Source organism: Nuphar pumila, chromosome 2 (genome assembly GCF_984573655.1).
Source record: "Nuphar pumila chromosome 2, dmNupPumi1.hap1.1, whole genome shotgun sequence".
In the NCBI taxonomy this organism is placed as follows: Eukaryota; Viridiplantae; Streptophyta; class Magnoliopsida; order Nymphaeales; family Nymphaeaceae; genus Nuphar; species Nuphar pumila.
In genome coordinates, this window is record NC_143250.1 from 40,044,842 (window position 1) to 40,066,443 (window position 21,602).

A 21,602-nucleotide genomic window follows, 5' to 3' on the forward strand; every position below is an offset into this window, starting at 1 on the left:
CATTTAGGCTATGTTTGAAAGCCGGAGATGAGACAGATAAGAGTGGAGATGGCAGCCGAGGTAGAAGTGGGAGATGAAAGCGGATTTGTCAACTAAATCCCTTTTAGGATGTAGTCGAAAACGTGAGATGGAAGGCCATCCCCACTCCCATCTCCCAAATACAGAACCCCAAACAGCAGGGAGTTCAGGGGTTCTCCATCTCACCTCTCATCTCCCCATATCCGCTCTTATCTCTGGCTCCCAAACGAGCCTTATTTGTTTTCCTTGTCTCGGCATACTTAAAATAATAATGAAAAATTTACATGGATAGCTCATTGACATTGTCTGTTCCATACATTTATAATATTTTAGCATATAAATAGCTTGATTTATCCTACGCATAAAGAAATAGCATGTGGCCCATCAAACACCAATTCCATCCACTCAGAATTGTACCAAATATGATAAAGGAGACCTAGGAATTCACCAGAACCCATCAGATTCAGTACCCCATCATATAAAAGGAAAAAGGCCAACATAAATAAATAAATAGTCCAAAAAGAGAACCAACATAACCCACAAAAGCTACTAAAACACAAAAGGAAAGAAGAAAAAGAAAAAAGTGCCTAAGCCATCAACACACTAGAATGGATTTTTCATCAAACTCTCAACTTTTAAGAACAGCTTACAGCTTAAATAGGCTTTCTGAATACAAATTAAAAATAAACAAAAGCCTGATAGGTCAATTGCTTTTAGACATTTTGTTTGGAATATATATAGAGAAGGAGCAGGAGGCTGGACTTGCATTCTTTCCACTTTTTTGTAAAGTTGTCTGGCAGAACCTTTCTACCAGGGGAAGCCACTTTCTCATTGTTTCTCCATGAAAAGTTTGCCGTTGCTGCGAAACTTGGCAGAATGTGGATAGTGCACAACCATCATGGCTTGTGGATCAACCATCATGGCTTGTGGATCTTGAAACCAAATATTCTCGGAACATAGCTCTGTGATGCCTTCTGTGGCTTGAGATTTCCATATGTCATCAGAAAAAGATGTGGGAAGGTTGTTCCGAAATAAGCTCCATCGATGTCTGGATTTGGTTAAGAAAATTTCACTAATAAAAAAGAATACTAGGATAAACAGATAAGACAGTTCTGAGAATAGGTTGAAAAGTGCAAAAGTTTCTCCCCCTTTCCTATATTAGCCAAGTATGATTCAAGAAGCAGAGGCGGGAGAGATCAAGGATTGTAAAACCAAATTCCTAGAGGTTTAACAGATAATAAAGACAATGAGAATAAACAGGACTGCAAAAGCTTCTACCCTTTTGCCATCTTAGCCAAGTGTACTTCAAGGAGCAGAAGTAGAAGAGATCAAGGATTGCAGTAGGCAAAACATTCATAAAAAGAAGTGTCTTTCCTCCTTTACACTGGATAAAGACATGAAGCCCTACAAATGAATGAGTGGAAGCGTGGAAGCTATACCTGCTTCCAGTAGGAAATTCCAACAATGTTCTATCTGATCCATAATATGGGATACGCATATGGCCTTTTGTTCAATTATGCATTTTCTACTAATTTGTAAGTGGATTTTTCTGCATTATGCATGTGTTCATAAATGTGTGGGCAACACATGCAGGTGGGCTGATGGACCCTCGGAAAAAGGCATTAGAAAGAGAACAAAAAAGGATACTTCCCTGGTACTTGGACCTGGGGTAATATATATCCTCGCATTTTGGGCAATAGATCTTCACTGTGCTTGATCGAGGAATGTCTGATTGACCAACAGGAAGACAGGCTTGACCACAACAGTAAACTCTTGGGCATCTTCCAAAATCACAGTTCTTGTATTTGTCCAGCTGTTGAGGATTTACCATTTAAAAAAAAATGTTAAACAAATTTGAAATTGTAGCTAGTTTATTAAAACAAAATAAATAGGAGACTCACCATGGCAGACATTCCTTTGCTAGTTAAAATATATCGGACATGGATCAGACCATAAAGCATCTCCGCTGCTGATTCCACCAACTCATTTTGTTCCTCGGTAAAAATATCCCCTGCTTTGTAAGCACCAAACATGCTAGTCATACCCATTGTCCTTGTCTACGATAGTTTACACACAGAAAAGAAATAGTTATCACTCTTAATTCTTGGGTTCAGGATTCATCTATAAATTAGGACACATTGTTGATTGGAACCATTCCAAATAAAGAATTCATTCTAGGTCGTGTTGAAAAATACTGCAGACGGGGACCAGAACTGTTACATTAGAATCATGCTTTTCAAGTAATCTTAAATTTTTGCTATTCCAAGGAGGAATTTATGTTTTGAGTACACAATTCAATCTAGGCAACTAAAGGAAATGGAAGCTCCTGAGTTGAGCATGCTTCACACTTTGCAAAACACATGCTCAAACCAATGCTCTAGAGTAAACCAGCCTAATGGCAACTCCTTCAAGATTCCAATTCTCCTCTTTAAGCACCTAAATGACACAAAAGGCCATCTCAAACATCTCTTTAAGCCATTAACTTCAAACATGGATCTCAGAACAATACAAAAACCAAAACATTCTGAAGGAATTCAAACTTTACATTTAAGGACAATGGCCGGAATACTTTGAGAGAATAATCCACAAAGTAGCTTTGTCATAATAGGAAAAAAACAAAGCAAAAAACAAACTCAAAGCGACATAAGAATAATAAATAGGGTTTTTTCCAAATTCATCCCTGCCTTATAGGCTAATGCCACTAATCCCACATTCATCCCTGCCTTATACCTAGTCCCAAACGAGTCCCCCACCTTTCAAACCGTTAGGATAAAATCACCCTTCTGTTAGAAACCGTGATGTTAACTCTAGTTAAGAGTCTACCATGGTCAATTGGACTTCCCAAATTACTAAAAAGTCAGTTTTGGGCCTGTGTTTTACATGATGCCCTTCTTTTTTCATGAGACCATAAGGGCCTCTACCGGAATCCATTGAACATCGTCTGTTCTTCTTCCTGCACCATATTTTGGCATCGACGAGGGCTTCTAAGGCGTGTACAAGGTTGTGTAGGTTTGTTCCCCAATAGTGGAGGTTTTGTTCAGGAACAACTTTAGTCCTATGTGGTGAGGTGCCTGTGTGTCCAAGCTTCTCTTTCAACATGGAGAAGTTCTCAAACTCGGTCCAACTGTGTGTGCAAGGGGTTTTTCAACATATGCAACGTTATCTTTGGCTCATGCAAGGTTATTTCAAGCCTTTTGATTTTAACTGGGGTTCTTCATGGAGGGTCTTGATGGGGCTTCGATTAATGTTTTAAATTAGGGTTTTTGATTTGGGATTTTGAAACTAATATGGTCCAACAGTGGACTAGTTAGGTTAGATGGGTCTGGTAAATTGGGGAGGAGATTCACGATGGGAAGGACTTGATTCAAGGCTGGTTTGCATAACAAGATCTTGCTGTGGTGGTAGCAGTAATGAAAATTGCAGCAAAGAACACACAAGGATAGCTAATAGGGTTAATTTCAAGGCAACGAATATTAGGATCAATATTGTGAATAGCATTGAGGCATAGCAAGGCACAAGGCCAGCTCATGAAGCGAGGCATAAAGCGTAAGCTTCACAAAAATATTAAAAAAAAATAAAAAATAAAAAATAGAAAATAGAAAATGCATCATTTATGTGCCAATTTTTTGTACCACAAAAGCAACAAAAAAAACTAAGATGGATGTAATATATATGAACAAATTAGAAACATATCAATTTTAATAAGAAACCTTCAATAAAATCACGATAATCAGCAAGAATTAACATTCTACATATTTGTATAGAGGACAACATAATGCTATATATCATATGGGAAATATATCATATATCATACATATGAAAAATAGATTTAGATATTTCAGTAGAGGACAACACACACACACACACACACACACACACACACACACACACACATGATTACACATAAAAATACAATTACACAATACACACAGCATGCCACTCACAGGCATAGACACTGTATATTCACCTACACACATACAGTCACACATCCACATACAAATGCATAATACACACACCACATGTTCACCTACACACATCATATGCACTCATCATAAAGTACACATACATGTACATCATGGCATTCATCACACAGCCACAGAAAAGAAAAAAGAGGAAACGGAAAAGAAGAAGAAACAAAAAAAAAGAAAACAAACGAAAAGAAAAAGAAGAAGAATAAAGGAAAACAAAGAAGAAAGAAAGAAAGAAAGGAAAAGATGAAAAAAAAACAGAAGAAGAAAAGAATAAAGTAAAAAAGAAGGAAAAAAACAGAGAAAAAACAAAGAAAAATGAAAAACAGAAAAAAAATGGAACGGAGGCAGAGAGAGAACGTACCATTTCTGAAGGGCCGGAATATTGCTGCTGGTTACTGGAACGATGCCGGAATGTTGCTGCCGGTTGAAGAGAGGTGGAGGAGGAGAAAGGGAAAGATGGGTTTGCTCTAATCAATCAGGACCCAACCCTCCCCCCCCCCCTCCTCCCTTTTACGCTTTTGTTTTTTTAAAATGACTTAAAAAGGTCAAATGGTGTGCGCCTCATGCTTGAGGCGCGCCTAGCTTCAAGGCACGCTTTTTGCACCTCAAAGCAAATTTTTAACAACATTGATTAGGATGATAGGACCAAGTTAAAGCAGCCAATGGATATTGGGGTGATAGGAAGGTGGTTCGGTCTTGTAGCAGCTGATCTGAATAGGGTAGCCAAGATATGATGACTTCACATTTACCCACTATTAAGCACCCATGAAGGTCACCTGCTATACATTGAAAGGGTTCATGCCATACAATGCAACAAGCCTCACTCAAAAACATAGCACCACTACGTTTGTCCATTGTTCAGTAAATAGGTAAAAATGGCGATTTGCCCAAAACATGTAATGGTCATAGAAGTGAGCTTTAGTTGTCTCATTTTCTGCATTCACAAAAAAATAGTTCTCATTTTCTGAAGTTTACAATCAAGAACGCATATCTATTTTTTAAGAACCCAAAAATATTTTTTAATGTGTTTTCCAAAATAGTCCTTACCTTATTATCTTTTTCCTAAATCATCCCTCTTTTATGGGAAAAAGTGTCATTTCATTGGGCCTAAACGGTTTCCGTCACTTACTTTGACGGCAGTTGACCTCAAGGATCAATCTGGCACAGTTCTGCAAAAGGCAGGGACTATTCTGAGATTAGGGATAAGGTAGGGATTAATATGGGATTAGCCTATAAGGCAGGGACAGATTTGAAAAAAAAAACCTAATAAATAACCTGTCTAACAGCAATAACAAAGCTTACCGTGAGAGGACTCCACATCCAAGATTAGATCAAGGGCATAATCATAATAAGGAACTTGGTTGCTTAATCCACAAAGGTTGAAATCATCCTGGATGTACTCATCATCAACTTCACAAAAGAACTCATTGCCTCTAAGACTACAGAACCATGAGATCCAAGATGTATCATCCCCATCTGAGCCACTAACATCAGATTCTTCACTATCTGTTTCTGACTCTTCTGCAAACAAGAGGAAAAAGATACCAAAACCATATCATTCAAGAGTAGTCCAACATTCAAATGCTAAAGAGAGAGAGAGAGAGAGTACTCCGCATGCAAAGATTATTCACCACATCATAAGAAAACCCAGGAGCACCATAGAAGGCAAAACATGGCAATTAAATGCTCATTTAACTATTTTTTTTTCATTGTGAACATTTTGGGAGAGAGAGCATAGAATTTGACTAAGGATGGAGAGGATGGAAGACCAGAATCACTACCGCTGTGCACTTCCTGCATGAAATATTTTGTGTAACACAAAAACACGAAATTAAGTCGGACCAGATCCTACATCATTGTTACCACCGAAGTGGTATCCCATGTGGTAAGTGGGGTCCTGTGCCAAGCTGAAGGCCCAGGTTCGAATCCCTCTGCCACGTGGGGTTTAAGAGATATCTGGTAAGGGTCTGCCTAACCCCAGCTTGCCTATAAAAAGAAAAGGTCCTACATCATTGTTATTTATGTACCACAATAAACATCTCCATGCCTGAGATTTTGCGGACAAACACTTGCTTTTCGTGGTCTGAGAATATTTTCTGGAATTTCCTTCTTTTCAAAATTCACTTGTGTAGTTGGCCAAATAATGTTGCCCATGTTTGCTGATGATTCCTTGTAATTTGACATTTAGTTGGTTTCTGATGCTTTATTTTAGACAAGTAATGATTATTTTTCTTCATAAATAATTGGTAATATATCCAAAGAGCATAATAGTGGGATAAAATGTTTGAGAGCAAAGTGGTTAATCATGTGAAAAGGTAGTAATGCTGAGAAGCATATAAAGACTTCTAAATCTCGTAATCTATATTTTAACTGTGATTCACAAATTTTGTAAAAGCAACAGCAAGAAGCTTCATTCATTGACTCGTAGGGGGTGCTGAGAGAGGTGGAATAAATTTGCTCAACCAGTGATTGCCCAGCAACCACAACAGCGTGAAACTGGGGCATAAAAACTAGCCACATCTAAGATATTACTCACAATTAAATTGCTCCAGTTACTAATTATCAGCATTTCACACCATTGGGCTTCCATTACCCAAAAAAGGGTGTCAAAACCAATATTAAATGATCTCTAAGGAGTCAACAATTTGAGCACAAAAACGTTATAAAGGTCAAAAATGCTTTAGAAATGACAGTTATAAGCCATCAGTGTCTCCATGCTATGAAATTTGTGTATTTGTAATCAAATCAATATAGATGGCTGAACCAAGAATTGGTCAAAATTTCATTGATTACCCCACTAGCCACTTTCTGAAACGAGTAGCAGCTACATCGATTCATACACCAAATGAGCTTGTCTAACTTACAGGTGTCACGCAGCAAACCACCCTTTGGTCAAAGATATAGTGCCTTTCACTTCAGACAGTTCTGGTCAGGAACCTATAAATTTTTAGGAATCCTGCAAGTGAGAGGCCATAAAGGTGCACATCGCTTGCACCAGATGATTCAACTTTTTTCCAAGACAAACTTTCAACTTCTTCAGGATGAGTGATGTTTATCAACTGGAAGACCAGAGAAACCAATTTGATCAACACAGTTCTTCGAGCAAAAGAGAGATCTACTGTACCATAAAGCAATACTTTGTCCAGTACAGCCTTCTATTCTCATTCAAGAAGATGACTTAGGATTTCCTTGGAGCAAGGTTCATGCTTAGATATTTCTAATTCCACAACCAAAACCACTTTTACATAAGATCTACTTCAGCATCAATGGTAAAAGCAACATTGTTTGTGGTGTCCTATAGAGCAAGTACGGGTTGCAATTTTAAAGACTTGGAGAACAAACAAAATAAGTTTGTTGAAGGTCGGCCTGTTTGAAGATATGTCATGTCATCTGCACAATATGAAAGTGGCAGAATAAGCCACGTCAATAGCTATTCTCATTGACATGTTTAATATTTCACAAACAATGCTGTGAAGTAACAGGAAGAAGAACTCCTCCAGGTGTAGTCCACTAATGACATGGTTAGACCCCATGTCTCTGAACAGGTTCCACTTCTGATGAAAACATAAGAAAAAATCCAAGTTAATCCATTCCTCCATATCATAAGGCCTTTGGTTCCCTGTCCAAGTAATTAGATTCCAAGACTCAGACCTACCTTCATAGCCCAATCATGACTGCACATTAAGCGATACTTTGTCCAGTACAGCCTTCTATTCTCGTTCAAGAAGATGACCTAGGATTTCCTTGGAGCAAGGTTCATGCTTAGATGTATATAATTCCACAACCAAAACCACTTTTACATAAGATCTACTTCAGCATCAATGGTAAAAGCAACATTGTTTGTGCTGTCCTATAGAGCAAGTACAGGTTGCAATTTTAAAGACTTGGAGAACAAACAAAATAAGTTTGTTGAAGGTCGGCCTGTTTGAAGATATGTCATGTCATCTGCACAATATGAAAGTGGCAGAATAAGCCACGTCAATAGCTATTCTCATTGACATGTTTAATATTTCACAAACAATGCTATGAAGTAACAGGAAGAACTCCAGGTATAGTCCACTAATGACATGGTTAGTCCCCATGTCTCTGAACAGGTTCCACTTCTGATGAAAACATAAGAAAAAAAACAAGTTAATCCATGCCTCCATATCATAAGGCCTTTGGTTCCCTGTACAAGTAATTAGATTCCAAGACTCAGACCTACCTTCATAGCCCAATCATGACTGCACATTAAGATTTTAATAAATTTTGATGCAGGCACAAGAGCCATGAGAGCTACTTCCATCATTAACAAAATGCATCCTTTTTGAGTTATGCCAGGATTCCTTGATGAATTGTGGAACAACAGGGATTCCTAAATTACAGCAACCACCACAGAGGAGCTAGTGTGAATCTCTATCAGGCACATCTTTTGTATTTTTGAGGCTTGCACTGGATTTGGCCCATCATACAATGCATTATCAAATACAACTTAACAATTTAGTCATAAAATGCAATATTCCAGAGAATACTTGCTAAAATAACCATAAGCCAACATTAGACTATTGGTCCCTTTGAAGCCCGTGTAGAATGGTAGACACCCTCTATAAGGAAGTATAGGGGAATTTAGTTCATGAAATGCAATATTCCAGAGAACACCAACATAACCAACACTAGAGGCTGTTGGTCACTTTGAAGCGCTGGTAGAATGATACACAACCTCTATGAGTAAGTGCACAGAGAAAGTTTTAATTTTGAGTGGTAATTCAAGAAAAGAAAAGCAGATCACTAGCAGACAGAAGTCATAGATGGCATTTGTCGAGCAATGTCTTATGGTAATTAACCACCATCCTAAAATTAAATTCAAATATGAGAACAGCCACATACCAAGATTATGCAGAATTCACGGGCAGTATAGTAAAGAAGAAGAAAAAAGAAAGATGAAGACTGTCAAGGTATATGTTAAACAGATGGACTATGTCACTTGGGTGCGGGTACGGGTACGACACGGCAATTCCAAAAAATAAGGGTACGGGGGACATGGCTATATATATATATATATATATATATATATATATATATAGAGAGAGAGAGAGAGAGAGAGAGAGTTTTTGGGTCTAGATCAAGTGTGGATCTAGATCCAGAGCCAAAGTCCCCTTTCTCTCTCTTGTTAACCCCACCCCACCGCCTCTCTCTCCCTCTCCCTCTCTTCATAACCCCCACCCCACATCTCTCTCTCTCTCTCTCTCTCTCTCTCTCTCTCTCTCTCTCTCTCTCTCTCTCTCCAAGTAAGAGAAGAAGAAGAAAAAAAAGAAGGTATATCTCTCTCAGTTCCTCTTTTTCTTACTTCTCTCTCTTCTTCTTCGTCTCTTGCTACCGAGGGTGGGAAGGGAGAGGGTTTAGACCAAAAAAAATAGAGTTGAGTCTTAGTTGGATTTGACCCAACCCATAGGCCCACGTACTCGTGCCGCACCCGGTACTCGTACGCGTGTCGGGCCGTGTCGACACGGGTACGTAGCCTCTTATGTTGTGTCCTAGTGACATAGCAGATGGAGATCTAAGAAATTTATTGAGTTTGCAAACAATAATTTACACCATAGTTTAAAAACTCGCCAGATTGACTCGGTCGACTCAGCCTGGATTGCCCAGTCACCGGGTCAAAAAACATGTTAAAATATAAAGTTAACATGACCCAGCCGAGTCACCGAGTCACTCAAGGACGAGCCAAGTGACGAGTCACCGGGTTTTAAAACTATGATTTACACAAAATATACAATGATGTAAATTGGGTGACTGGAAGTCCATGTTTGCTAGTTTACACAAAAGATACAATGAAATAAATTGGATGATTGGAAGAGCCATACTTGCTAGTAGCCTAGTACAGATGAAAATGTTGAAAAATTAATCAAGCAATTTCCAAGCAACCCTGAGTTGAATTTCAATTGCTACGGCTCTAAGAATACTGATAAAAAGATTATCAATACTTAACAGAATTGAACTCCTTGCATCAATGTGGTTTACTAGCACATGAACCACCTGGTTGACAATGGTCCATGATATTTACTCACCAGGCCAAGCTTGCATAAGAACTCACACCACTGTGCCCTTCAATTTGCAGAGTATACAAGACCACATCCCTAAATTATCTATCACCAGTTTCCAACCAAAGATTTCACCAGTGGATTTTGACCGCTATATCCAGAAGGTAATCTTTCTTCCCCACCTCCGTGCCCAGGACATTGACATGATGTAATCAACAGTTATCGGCATCTCCAGACATATAAATGCCAACAGGATGCAAAACTAGCACGGCTCCCTGACAGTTGCCCTTCACCTTAGGCTGATAGTCAAGCACATGGTTAAGCACACCTGGATTTGAACAAGAGACCCCTCACTCAACATAGTGTTGCTTCTACCAATCCAGGTATCAGACATTGAAAAGGTATGACAATACTCCTTTTCATATAAGGTGTCCATACTCCATAGTTAGTCAATTCGCCTTGAGCACTATGAAAACAATCTTGCTATAAATGGTGTATCACAATCCCACATTTTCATTTATAAGAATAAGCTCTACCGAGGTTCAATTATGGTGTCATCGAAAGATTTGAAGGTGAATACAATGTTCCTACCTCTTCATATCATAGTCACCAATATCGTTCTCGGCAAGGTTTTTGTCAGAAGTTTTTTTCAAAAAGTTGTTTTTCTCAAAAAAATCTTGGGAAAATATTGGAAGATTTAAAACTTGAAAAATATAATGAATAATAAAAAAGATAAGAAATAATAGGTTCTATAGTTTTTTTTTTTGCAAAAATATAAAGGAAATTTTTTTAAATTTTTAAGATATAAAAAACAAAAGAAAAGATGTTTTTTGAAAATCTCGGGAAAAAGTATCGCCATATTTTAGGTGCTAGCAGTATTTTGAAAATCTCAGGAAAATATCAGCTGACCTTGAAATACCGATAATATCAATACATTTTCAAAACATCGGCAATATCGTTGACTATGCTCCATATTAGGCTCTGTTGGGGAGCCCATGATGGGAGTGGCAAAGAGGGATTCATGGAATCCCCATCATCACCATCGATTGGAATCCTGGTTTTGGGATGGGAGACAGAGATCAGGGAGGAGTTTGGAGGGGAAATGGTGTTAAAAATCGGCAGATTTAATAATATCCTCGCAATGATACTGTTGCAAAATCTGCCAATTTTTTCACCCCTACCAACGGTTCCCAAACAAAGCCTTATGGTGCCACTAGTGCTATCTATTTAATAATTTTTTGTCTAATAGTGAAAATGAGAACTAATACACAAATGCTAACTCAGATGTTTGGCTCTCTTTCCCACATCACAATACACAACCTAGGGAGGTACCGGCCAAGTGGTCCCCCATCCCAAAATCAAGTAAGTTTCCACAAATAAGCATAACTTTGTTTAGCAATAAGACAGAGATAGGAACCAATCATACACTCCAACATGCTAAAAGGAGCTGTAAGTCACAGCATCCTCTATATCGAATTGGGTCTTCTTTCTATTGATGCAACTTGCTATATAGTTTAACATAGTCTTGAGTCTTGATTCTTATATCTCATAACATATTCAATAAGAAAGCTTCTTCTTCCATCCATTGGGCCTCCTGCCTTGCATGTTAATACATTTCTGAAGGAGAAATTACATCATCTTCTAGAGTTTGCATCTTGAGCTCCCACAATGCAAAAGTCATGTTCAGTTGAACTTACAATTTCCTTATTGCAATTAAGTCAAACCCCCAGTTCTCATCCAAACAAACACTTATGATAATAGGAAAACCTATACACACCTAAACAACATATACACCAAAAGCTCCTTTCATAAAGGGATGTAGAGTCATCAAACCTGCCACCTCCACATATCAATCATGTCCCATGTTACCTGGATACTGATGTGAGTGTCCATGTGAGACATGGGCACAAAGTGTTAACATGTCAGATATGTGGTTATGTATGTAAGGCGATCACTCTTTTTCTAATTTTTTGACATATTCTGCTAAAAATGCCTTTTCTTTATTTCCTCAATTTTAACATTTTTTAATTACTAAGATTTCCTCAAAATTCACCCTGGATAAAAACTCCAAGATATTGCCTTGTCAAGGATGCCTCCAATGCGCATCAACAACTAAGACATGTAAAATGTAGTCACTGTCCTTTCCTAGCACTTTATTTCATGAAAATATGCATGCTCACTAACTTTGTCTTCTTTTTGTACCATTTCTGATGTAATCAATCCTCAAATGCATGTTGTGATACAACTGTCATTACTCAACTGAGATACTTATTGAACACTCAGTAGATATGCAAGTTATTCAGCATTAGCATGGATCATCATGATGTAAAACTTGGAATGGTACATGTTATTCTTAAAGCCATTGACCGAAGTTTCAAGTATGATATGACCGGCATGGTAGATTGGACATGTATAGACATGGGCAACTCTTGACCAATGCTTGCAACATCAGAGGTCTATCTCTAAGGCAAACTCTTAAAAGAAATACATCCCATCAATTTTCCTCCCTTGTTTCACTCCATTGCATCAGCATCCACATGAGTCTTTGTTAGGCTGGGGTCTGCCATCACTTATTAATTTAGCATACTGTGTGGTAATAAGTAACTATAATGGGACAATTACTCATTTGACAACCTCCACTGAGAGCTCTATACCCCACCCTCCATGAAATTGTTGAAACACAATTCTGCAAATCAGGTTTATAACATACAATATATGCCTTGAGGCACATATGCAACTGTAAGGCTTGTAAGTTATAGTCATGCCTTTGACACATCCTGTACAATTAAAGGCCTTGCCTGATGTGGCTCCCAGCTGAAATGAATTTTGTCAATAAAGATTAATGTGTCACCCAGTGTGGTCATATTTCTGACAGAACAGTTACCATTGGAATTTAATGACCTTCCACCACAAGACAATCCAGTAAGCACTATATTCACCTACCTTGCTAAGAAAAATGTCGTCATAACATGAAGCCCAACAAGTTCCTAACATCTATTTCTTTCATCATGAAAGTGTTGTTCGTTATATGAAACAAGAGAGAGAGAGCATGAATACATTAAACAACAAATTACAATCAAGAATTGGTAGAGCAACCTAGAAATCACAATGCCTTGTCAAGCCCACACAAAATACATAGTTTCCATGATCAGATAAATGTTAAAAATAAGAATAGCCCTTCATGTGCCAGCAGCATAAATATTTTCTTTCAATGCTTGTGCATTATCTCTTTCTAAGCTAATATTCTTCACAAGCATGCATGGGAGGACTTCCAGATTTATGCTAGAAGCTTAATCCAAATACAGCTTATGAGCTGCCATAAGCCTGCTCTACCATTCACTCTGTAACCCAAGGACCACATTCAAAGCTCTCCATGAACAAAACCTCTTTAAAAATGAGATGTCAACCCTCTCTATGTATAAAAAGGATATCACAATTCCATAATCACTTAATAAAATAATAACCAATATTCCCAAGCATTTTTTCCTGAAGAATATGGATTATTTTAACCAGTGTTAAAATTTTCAGCATTTGTTGCAGCCCATGAGAACAAAAGTCACAAACTAGTGCCTTGCAAACTAGATTTTGATAAAAATAAACTAATAGCCTAAATTCCATAATATCTGATTCCTAGATCGTTACTAACGCACACAAGAACAAAGACATCAAAAGTCAAAAAAGCAAGCCATCAAAAATTGACACTCCCCCAACAATCGAACTAGAACTCCTCTGTGAATAAAGATTCTTGAACCACTAATTAACCAAGAACTCAAATGAATGAGATTCTATAAACCGTGGGTGTTTTCACCACCCCACCATATCATTGCATATCAAATATGAAGCGAGCAGTTCCGGTTGGCTCGAAAATCGTATTTTTCTGAAAATTGAGCAGTTTATCGAATTGGATCCGAAGCTGGATCGGATGGGATCCAAGGCATATGATCCGAGTTATTATGGATTTGGATCTTATTTAAGACCTACTTAAATCTAGATTTAATCCAGATCTTGATCTATTTTCATTTTGGGTATGGGTTTGGATTTTTGGATCCAAATCTGGATCCAAATCCAAGCCCCATGATTTTTTCAGCTTTAAATTGAATATAAAGCTTTAATTTGGGGTTTAATAAGGTTAAGGAGCCTTCTGGGTTAATTTGGCTATTTTTGGAAGTTTTTAAATATTTTTTAATTAATTAATTAATGTTAATTCCAAATTTTATTTTAGGGCTGAGTAGGACTCCTTAAAAGAGTCCTTATTCCTACTCAAGAGAGAGTTTTAAAAAAAATGAGAAAAAAAAATATTTCACAAAAGATGAAAATTGAAGTATTTTGAAAAATCATCCAGTATATTTGAAATTTTTTATGAAAAATATGAGGAAATAGAAGGGAAAATGACTATAATCACATCTTGCACAAACAATAATGCACATTCAATACTCTCTAAGAAGCTGACTCTAAATGCATCAGTTTAAAAATGGCTATAGGACCCTAATCCTAACTCTAGGCTCAGATTATCTGTGTCCAATCATGCTATGCCGATATACTCGAGTCGAAACCCGAAGTACGTGGCATAAAAATTTATCTCCGGTTCTAAACATGTGTTTTCCCAACATCCTTGAGCGTTTGCCGATATACTTTGGACTATAGCGCTTGGTACGTGGCAGGGGGGCGTCAGCCCAAATAAGTGGCCCAGTTGTGAGGCTTTGTCCCGAACTATGGTTCTGGAAGAAAGCCCAGCAACGTAAAGACCGAGTAGAAATAAGTGAGGTGATTTTTGAAATATGAGCACATGCAAGCAAAACAGAGGGCCCTAAGACCTAAAGAGATAGATTTTTGAAAACTTTGAAGAAGCAAACAAGGTTTGCAAACACATCCTAGATTGATGAGAGTTGTATGAGACCTAAGTCTATGTGAGCATGGATAAAGTCTCCTCAATTGGTCCTACCAAACCATACCTAGTCTACATTCAATCCATGTCAGTTGGGTTCGAGTCTAGGCTCCTAGGTTGACATGATATCAGAAAGCAAAAGCTGACATTTTTTAGAACACGATTTTGATAATTGAGCTAAGCCAAAGCACATGATTGATCAGGCGAAGACAGGTCCCGTCGCCAAACCTGTTGTCATCGCAAATTTTTTTTCTCCCTCTGCGAGAGAGAGAAACGATTCTGCAAGTCAAACTCGACCAAAGTTTTGAAAATTGACTTTTGAAAATTACTCGCCTCCATTTTTTAAATTTGCTGGAAAATTTCATAGAATGGGACTCGTCTGTCGGTACGAGGTTCAACCGTTCCTGATGCCTTTACCAGGGGTAATTGAACCAAGGATCAAAAGTGTGCTTAGCTAGGCTCAAATATCTAAATTATGCTCTTTTTCCTAAATGCACAGAGAATCAGGCATGTGCTATGAAGTTTTTAAAAAATGCACATTTTGAAAAGATGATGTTTGTTTCTGATACTTGGAAAATACTTGAAAAAATGATGATTCTTATCACCTTTGGTCCCTCCCTTTTGATGGGACCGAAATAAATAATAAGACCAACAGGACTGTAAACAAATGCAAGGAAACAATAACAGAAACAAAAGAAATGCACCATCGCAACGCATATCTCGCACATAGGCATGTCAACGGATCGGATGTAACCCGATATCCGATTAGTCAGATTCAGTATTAATTTTTCATTGAAATTCAAATCCGACAAAGATCTGAATCTGATTAAGTGTAAATATCGGATTTTGGACTAGTTGGATCTGGATTCAGTTCATAGCCACAAATATCGGTATTGGCTATATCATGGTGAGGCTATTTCCCACGATATTATAGGTTTGGTGATAAATCTCGGGGCTTAAAAACTATAAAAATAACAAAAATAAGAAAATATCATGTTTAAACAAAAAATACATAAATAATAAAAGAAATAAGTAAAAAATATAAAAGAAAGAAGAAAAACATATTTAAAATGTAAAAAATAAATAAAAAAGTTAAACTAATTGATAATATCGTGATAATTTCAAGAGAATATCGTGATATGCTCGCGATAATATCAAGAGAATATCGCGATATTCTCGTGATATTATCAAATTGGCGATATTTTCAAAATATCACAATATTTTACCTATATTATCGTTTATTGAATTTACAACGATAATATCATGATATTTTGAAAATATCCAATATCTGTGACTATGATTCAATTTTATCTTTTTCTGTCTGACTTTGAATCCGATTAGGTCAGATCTGATTAAGTCGGATTTGGTAATGCCTAGATCCATCCTATGTAGTCAAAAGCCCTGACCAGGCACCCAATTAGTCCGCCTAGTCAGCTAGGCTAAGTAAAATGCCTATGCTTTGCAATTCCTAGGTGGGTACCTTAAAATTTACCAATTTTGCCGACTAGGCACCTAGTCCACAACTAAGCTGCCTCCGCCTAGGCATGAGGGCAGCTCAAATATATATATATATATATATATATATATATATATATATATATATATATATATATATATATAAAATTTATTTATTTATTTATTTATAATTATATGTATGTGCGCGTGTTTGTGTGATTTATTTTGTGAAATCATGAAAACATGCTTAGTTATTATATTTATATATGTGTGTGTGCTACTTTGCTTTTAGGATTTTTTCTGTGAAACATTAAAAGCATGCACAATTAATTTTAATTGATTATGTTTTTTATATATGTGTGTGTTACTTTGTTTCTGATGAATTTTTCTATAAAAACCTGAAAGCATGTTTAGCATTATGAATTATGTAATGTTATTTATATATGTATGTGTTATTGTGCTTTTGTGAAAGGTTGAAAGCATATTTTGTTGATTATACTGAATATACATGAATATTGAAAATAATATATACTTGTGTGTGTACAATTATATATATATATATATATATATATATATATATATATATATATATATATATATATATATATTCTGGTTATGTATATTAATATATTTTGTGAAAGCATGTGTAATTTTGTATTTGTGTAATGAAATCATCTTATTATTAATAAAAGAATTAAACATATTTTTATGTATATTTTGTGTACTTTTTTTATATTTAATTGAGGTACCGACTAGTCCCGCCTAGTCTTTTTAGAGGATCTGTCCCATTGGCATCCCTAACCACACACATATACAAATGAGATGCACATGAAGACACTTCAACTAGTGGAAAATATCAACTTAATCATTCACTCATTAAAAATGTTGTGTTTCAGTAAATGACTGCCCCTTTGAAAAATCAAAAGGATAACGAAGTGCATAACCATGTGAAGCCACCAGTATCATTGATATTTTAGAGATAACCTTCCACAGAAGTTTGTCCTGAAAAATGTTTAAAAACAAACTAGAACCATGTGTACTTTTAATTAGTAGGCACTGGTAGGGTAAGGTAATATAACATATATTCTCATCAAGATAGCATGAGCAAAACAACATTACATACATAAGTACATGCATCTCTCTCTCTCTCTCTCTCTCTCTCTCTCTCTCTCTCTATATATATATATATATATATATATATATATATATATATATATATATATATATATATATATATATATAGAGAGAGAGAGAGAGAGAGAGAGAGAGAGGTTGCTTATGCCTTGCCTCAGTTTTTGGTGGAGCCCATCGCTACACCTCAACGCTTTTCATAACATTGCTACTGATAAAAAAAAATCAAATCTAAAACTCGCACTCTCTGGAGTCTGTTGCAACATCTGAACATTCAAGGAGCTCGTTGTCATCATGTCATTTCAATGGTTTAAGTTCAACTCTGTTTCAGGCCAAATTGTATTACAGCAAATTAAGCACAAACTTCCAATTGTGGAAAAGGGGAATGGAACATTTTAGATCTTGAGACACAATTAAACGTAATAAATAAAACAGAAAATCAATATAACAATTATTGTAATATGAAAAGTAAAAAAATGACTGAGCCAATATTATGTATAACAATTTTTTTTTAAAAAATATAGCAATTTGCCAAATGGGGAAGATAATAGAATAAAAAAATGAAAACCCTTGAAATGACAATATTATGTATAACAAAGCACTTGTTCTTTGAGAGGGAGCCCGACCGACCGTCCTTGTGATCACGGCCGTCCCCGACGTTCATCTTCGCACTGGATGTCGAGGGGATCGAAATCCGATCCTTATTCCCATTCACCCCTCCCTTGGAGGTCGAGGGAGACGACTTCTCAAGATGCTTGTCCAGCACATCACTGATCCGTTTCCGGTCAAGCGGATCACGCAGAGTGAGGTCGGACTTCGACGCCCCCGTTCTCGCCTCCAATCCAGCACTCCGCTCTTTGTACATGACCCCTCCTCTTTCTTGCCCTCCCTCTCCCTCCCTCTAATCCGCAATCCCCAGAATCTCCGCCTCCATCAACACCACCCCAAAAAATGAAAACCCCTCCCCGAATCGACCCACCTACAAAAGAAGCCACGAAACCAAAAATTTCACACGTATAACGCTAAAACAACGAAAATAAACGCGAACCACACCAAGAAAACGCAATAAAAATCGAGATTTCGTGAGTCTGTGATAGCTCATACAATGGAGGAAGGCCTAGGCCAAAAAGGAAAGGGAAAAAGAGGGGGCGATCGAGTTTTTTTCACTTTCTTCCGTTTGATTCCAATCTTTAGGAAGCGTACCTTTTTCCTGCGATGATTGTGGATGGAAGAAGGAGAAGAGAGGATTTGCAGGGACCAGGGGCGACAGCGCACCCCACAAACAAACACCCTTCCCCGTTTCCTCTTCTTCTTTTTTCTTTTTTCCCATATTTTTCATTTTTCATAATTTGTAAAAAGCCATCTAAGCTATCAGTAATTTACATAAAGCTCTCACTGTTTAAGTTATTACATTCAAGCTCCTTCGTTATCTGATATTGAATTCAATACCCACCTGTGAGTACAAATGGATCGGCACAATCGGATCCTAGATCCAAATTATTCGCAATAATAATATTTATTATTTGGGATGTTAACTGGTTGGATTCAGCTCTACCACAAAGATACAGACAGGTACATGCTCGAAGTGTTTTGGAAAAATAAGATTCGAGGACATGGGGTTTTTTATTTTTTTCAAGAAAATTAAATATAAAATGTCTATTAAATGTAATTAAAATATAATAAAAATTAAATGACATAAAAAATAATACCTATAAAGAAAATTAAAATATAATAACATCTTCTTTCCAAGTGGTTGCGGGTTCGGGGGAGGTGCCAACCCCTTCATCCTAGAGGTCCGACTTCCACCATTTGTGCCGATGTCTTTCACTGACGGGCTCCATAAGGGTTTGGGTGTCAATGGCCCCACACAGAATGCTACTGTCTTTATCAAATATGACTAAATGGATTCGGATTTAGTCAAATATCTAACCCAAAAACCCATCTGTTGACATCCTTGTACATGTAGAGGCTCTTCTATTAAACAAATAAATAACGATGGCATTCTACTAAATTTGTTTGACTAAATAAACGTCAACAGATGATTTTAGGGAGTGTTTGAATACTTAGGATCTCATATCCAAATATCTGAGATAGCATGAGGCCCACTGGCTGCTTTTTCAACCAGAGCATCTCAAATGCTTCTCCATAGAGCACGTTTCAATGCCAAGGAGTAGGGGTGGCAAAACCTCACACGACCCGCCAACCCGCCTCTTAGGCGGTCCAAACCCGTTTAATAAATGGGTCAACCCGCCTAACCCATTTATTAAACGGGTCGGGTTCGTGTTAGGGGTATGCCAACCCGCCAACCTGGCTGACCCGTTTAATAAACGGGTTAGGCGGGTGGGTCAACCCGCCAACCCGACCCACCAACCTAAGAACCCGTTTACCCGACCCAACCCATTTATTAAATGGGTTGGCGGGTCGTGTCGGGTTACCCGTTTATTAAACAGGCTGGGTTCGGGTGAGGTATGCTGACCCACCAACTCATCGGGTCGACCCGCCAACCCGATTGCCACCCCTACCAAGGAGAACCAGGGACACACTTATCAAGGTATGGGCCCCATGCCTTTGATCTGTCTCTCCCTCTTCTATCAAATGATGGATATCAAATCCGATCTGAGATCCTTGTTTTAGGCATTTTTGGCCCCAAGTCCACAATCTCTAATTGGATGGGGAGGGGTCAGACTAGAGAACCTCGTATCTAAAAGCTCCTGATTTTCAAGTTGAAGTACCTCGTATCTCAGATCCAAGGGATTCAAAGGCACTCTAAATTCATGAATCTTTGGCCGAGAGGTTCACCAAAAGATCCATGCAACAAATATTTACATTTTAATATATATATATATATATATATATATATATATATATATATATATATATATATATATATATATATATATATATATATATATATATATATATAATTTTCAACAACGCAAGTAAGCTTTTGACAATAATAAAAACACACCTACGTTTAGCTCTGTTAATTAAAAACACAATTCTGCCAATTTAACTTGAGTTATCAATAACTCAACTTGAGTTAAGAGGTTAAAACTACCAATTTACCCCTACAACAATACTTTCTCTGACAGGGGTTTCATGTTTTTCCCCACCTGTGGAATCATCGTCACAGTTGCATTACTACCCCACAAACCCTACCAATCAATTTCTTCCTTATTCAGCAATGCAGGCAAGCATGCATCAGGTGCTTCCTTCTCTCTCTGTCTGTGCGTGTGTAGAGCTTGATGACAAATTAAAAAGAAATGCATTCATGCTTCGTCTTTCATGGATGAGATTTGGGTGCCCGTAGAATTACTAATATGTAGAAATAACATTTTGCCTGGATTAGAGGACTTATGCTTTTTGTTGGTTCTTTAGCTTTTGAATTATTTAGAGAAGGAGCTAAGCTTACTGCTGTACTATACTTTGATTTGATCATTTCTGATTGGTGATATGAACTATAGGGTTTGTTGATCTTTAAAAAAAGTACAAGGTTTAGTGATATTCATGTCCCTACACACTCTACGCCTTCATCAAATATAAGCAAACCACATAGAAAGAGTTCAATATTAGGATCTCCCTACAGAAAACTAAGATTCACCATCTTCCAACTTCCAGAGACCCTGCTTTTATAAATATTTCAGGTCTGATTTTTTTTCTTGACAGACGGTGCCATGGGAACTCTCAATCCATGATGCATATTGTGAAGGAAAAATCATCTCTACCAAACCATTTTACTCTCATCAATGCCTTAAATCCACAAAAGCTTTTTGCCCTCCTAGAATGACCTTCACCAGACAGAAATGCCTTCATGTCCTCCCAGAATGACCTTCACCTGCCTGAAATGCTTCGCTGCTGCCATCGACGAGTTGGTTTGCCAAGAAAAAGGGTTTCGGTGGTTCTTTTAAAACACTTTTAAGAGGGTAAAATAGTAACTTTCAGCACACATTTGACAGTAACATTAACCAAGGAAACCAAAGAGCTTTTTAATTGACCATTAAAATAGTTAGGTGCACTTTTAACAATATGCAAACTTTAGGTGTGTTTTTTATTATCACAAAAACTTTAGGTTTTTTTTTTTAAATTTCCATATATATATATATATATATATAGAGAGAGAGA

The 21,602-nt window shown here is 37.2% G+C and overlaps 1 protein-coding gene across 1 annotated transcript; it reads right to left on the bottom strand.

Moving 5' to 3' along the window:
- Window positions 1-631: 631 nt before the first annotated feature.
- On the bottom strand, window positions 632-18,787 carry LOC149845313 (putative casein kinase II subunit beta-4). The gene is made up of 7 exons (XM_089995687.1): window positions 18,684-18,787; window positions 18,076-18,459; window positions 8,816-8,819; window positions 5,292-5,510; window positions 1,920-2,029; window positions 1,666-1,831; window positions 632-1,066 (listed from the first exon to the last, which is right to left on the bottom strand). Exons 2-7 carry the CDS (start codon window positions 18,343-18,345, stop codon window positions 936-938), a joined length of 900 nt encoding a protein of 299 aa, XP_089851813.1. The 5' UTR covers window positions 18,346-18,459; window positions 18,684-18,787; the 3' UTR covers window positions 632-935.
- Between the last annotated feature and the right edge of the window lie 2,815 nt (window positions 18,788-21,602).